This window comes from Cherax quadricarinatus, chromosome 24 (genome assembly GCF_038502225.1).
Source record: "Cherax quadricarinatus isolate ZL_2023a chromosome 24, ASM3850222v1, whole genome shotgun sequence".
Taxonomy (NCBI): Eukaryota; Metazoa; Arthropoda; class Malacostraca; order Decapoda; family Parastacidae; genus Cherax; species Cherax quadricarinatus.
The window spans coordinates 35538250-35541772 of record NC_091315.1 but is presented as its reverse complement, the minus strand read 5'-3'; the positions used below and the strand labels follow the sequence as shown (position 1 = coordinate 35541772).

General features: G+C 35.6%; 1 protein-coding gene across 1 annotated transcript; it reads left to right on the top strand.

The window, feature by feature from the left end:
• Positions 1-700: 700 nt before the first annotated feature.
• LOC128690711 (cuticle protein 7-like) lies at positions 701-1844 on the top strand. The gene is made up of 3 exons (XM_053779440.2): positions 701-781; positions 1190-1246; positions 1342-1844. Exons 1-3 carry the CDS (start codon positions 770-772, stop codon positions 1570-1572), a joined length of 300 nt encoding a protein of 99 aa, XP_053635415.1. The 5' UTR covers positions 701-769; the 3' UTR covers positions 1573-1844.
• Positions 1845-3523: the final 1679 nt, after the last annotated feature.

The following is a 3523-nucleotide window of genomic DNA, read 5'->3' as shown; positions in this document are numbered from 1 at the left end:
GTATATATATAACCATTTATTATTTTTAATATACAGTCCACAAATTTATATATTTACCAGTATTCCTGGTGTATGTATATTTCATTTAATTAATAGGTCCAGAGCAACTTGTGGTTATGACAGTGGTAGGTATCGAACGGGGACATTTTTTGCGACCTAGGTGTCCCAAATTCCTACTTGTCTATGTAACATTGATAAATAATAATTATCAATGTTTATTTACTGTTATGTATATAATAATACATCCAAGTAAATGCAATTTTCCGCAAGCCCCTCACCAGTATCAAGGACCCTCCCTTGAGGGGCGTGTGTGTGTGTGTGTGTGTGTGTGTGTGTGTGTGTGTGTGTGTGTGTGAACAGTGTAAACTTTAACACAATGCTACATCATTTCATTATTTCACATCAAGAAAGCTTTCCAATATGCTTGTAATACTAAAGTAAAATCAGAAAGTTATTCCCCCCAAAATATAATAATTAACAACGATGGTGTAAACTTATCTTTAAAGGAACTACCATAGGAAAGTTTGCATATGGTGCTGGTAATTGTGGGTCCCAAGAAGTGTAGTAATTCAGAACATTTGTTATAGAGAATTATCAGATCAATTACATCACATTTCACACCGGAGGAACATGGCTGGTGACGGTGCGACCTTGACTGACTGGGAGATATGAGGCTGGTGACTGTGGGTGTGGCTGGATGGAGGTATAAAGGCAGGCTGGAGGCCAGGGAGGTGACAGTGTCTGCTAACCATCACAACAAGCTAACAACATGTTCACCTCTGTGAGTACTACTCAGCTTAATATACAATGTTTCTCAAGCTTATTAAACAATGTGCACGTTGCAAGGATGTATTATCATAGTTTCTCATATTTATATTAATTATAAAATATTAAGAACACTTTTTAGATAGGCTGGCAAACAAAAACTAAAATTACTGGTACATAATTTTTATTATCTTATTCAGTATAATTCATTATGGGACTTTTTTTTTAAACAATTGCTCACATTTACATGATTCGTTGGTTTGAAATCAACTATAATATGCTCGCACCAGACCATTGTTTCCTTCTGCAACTGGTTTAAATCTCCTTTCCCTTCAGTGTTACCTGAGACACAGGTTATTGAAAGAGATAGTCGAGTATTTCAATTATTACAGCATAAAACTATTATATATCTTTATCTGTGCAGGTGTTGTTGATGTGCATGCTGGTGGCTGCTGGTGTGGCTCTTCCAGTGGGCTATGATGTAGGTATTTAGTTACTGTGTTGTATTAAGTGAATTAACATGGGTAATGTTTGTGTTAATTACGAGTGGCACTAACCTTGTATATTCTGTTCCAGGTACCCATCCCTTACAACTTTAATTATGGGGTGAGCGCCGGAAACACCAACTTTGGTCAACAGGAGAGCGGTGATGGTTCTAACGTCAAGGGTACATACTATGTGAACCTTCCTGACGGTCGTGTGCAAACTGTGGGTTACTGGGCCGATGGTAGTGGTTACCACCCAACAGTGACCTACCAGGGCACTGCTAGTTATCCCAGTTATGCTCCTTCTTACGGCTACCACTGATATTCATATATATTTTATTTACTCTTCTTTAACCATCATTAAGTAAAGTTTCCTCGTAAGATCAACAAAAATGGTTGAAATATACTTTAGACATTTTTTCAGGCTAGAACAGAATTACTTTTTACTAAGCTAATTCTTGCAGTGACTATTATCAAGAGCGACTAAGCCACAAAATGTCGTAAACTCAACCTGTCTCGTAAGGATTGACTACTTATCTCGTGTACATTTTCTTGGTTCTGTAAATTATATTAATACTGTTAATAAAATTGAAAACGTAAGGTAATAAGTTTTTCTTCCTCTATCAACTTATTGTTGTAGATCGATTAAATAATCTTTTTCACAACTTCCAGGAAATTCAGTGATGCAAGTATTGACTTGCTCAGCAGCTGAAGTGTATAATAAAGACTCACTGGAATAAAATATACAGGACGGAATATATCCATTGAAGTCAATTTTTTATCTTTGCTTCTTTGAGTCCATTATTCTGCTACAGTCATCCTCCTCTCTGTTCATTATTTCCTTCTTACAGTGTTTGAAGTATATCGTCCATTTCCTCTTTGAAGTCTTGTAGTTGTACATTCTTCTAAACTCTTAATCAGGTTCGTACTCCAGACACTATGAACTTAAATTGTTGTTTCCCATCTACCTCCTCTTTCCTCCTCCATTCCTTATATTTTCTATTTTTGACTTCAGCGGCACATTTATTGTGCTGCAGCAGTTCATCTTAAAACTGTAGTGCATACAATGGAAGGATTAAAAAGGTAACACTGTGTCTGTATCAAATCTCATTTGACACAGGTATATATATTGGACAGTGGAGAGTCATGACTTAAGAAATCGTAATGACACGATTTGAGACTCTATGACCGCGGGTTCAATCCCGGCCGGGGGTATGGTTTAGTGGAGAGTCATTTTATGTATTAAAGTCTCGTTATATGGTTAATTAGATGTGTTCCGATGGCTACATGATCCAAGCCAATAATCCGATATAATTGTATCATTATGCACACAGTGGCTGTACCTTAAGAGACCCAGGAGCTGTAGTTCAGCACTCTCATGACTTCCTGGAGCTGTAGATCAACGCCTAGAGGCCCAGAAGCTGGAAATCAATCCAGTCAAACTCCTCCAATTTATGACTGATATATGTATATAGCTCTTCGATACCAGACTAATTTTTTTCGCATAATCTTATATACATAATTTTCATCTGTTACGTTGGAAGATGTGGAGATAGAAAGACAATAATCGTTCTTAGGAAATTATGTTACGTAAGGTTCGTCAGGAAACACAAGTGTTTCCTGACGCGGGTCTTAGATGACCCATTGTTGGAGCCTCTGGTCATTTGACAGGTCTTCAGTTCCCTTACCTGTTCACCCCTTTAAAAATTGTGGTTATAGTTATAACCATTTGTTTTTTGAGTTACGAAAGTTCACATGTATGTAGGTTAGGACTCGTCATCAAGACAGAAAAATAAATTTCACTATCATATGGACACTACTGATATCCTAGGCCAGAGGAGGCGCTAGAAAATAGCAGTTAAATATTTTATAAACAGCTTAAATTAAGCTTTATTTTATGATTTGTTGGACTTATAATAAAAATTATTGTTTCCTACACGGTTAGAAAGATTTACATACAAAATAATACTGTGTGGACATGAAGCTTTATGACTTTCCAAATAAACTTTTAGCTGTCTTCGAATCCAAAAATTATTAAAAGATAAAAATTGTCTGAAAGTATTACAAAACTTCAGTTATTGATTACATTTTATGTAATCTATTATAAAAGAAGAAAATTATTCCAGATAGATAATGTTACTGTAACTATATGGAGTCAAAATATAAAGTTTAAAAGCAATTATGTTGAGGCTTTTGTGGGATTTCCCTTTAATAGAATATCTAAAAACAAAAAATGTATTAGAAAATTCGACTTAAAGTATATATTAGCTCTC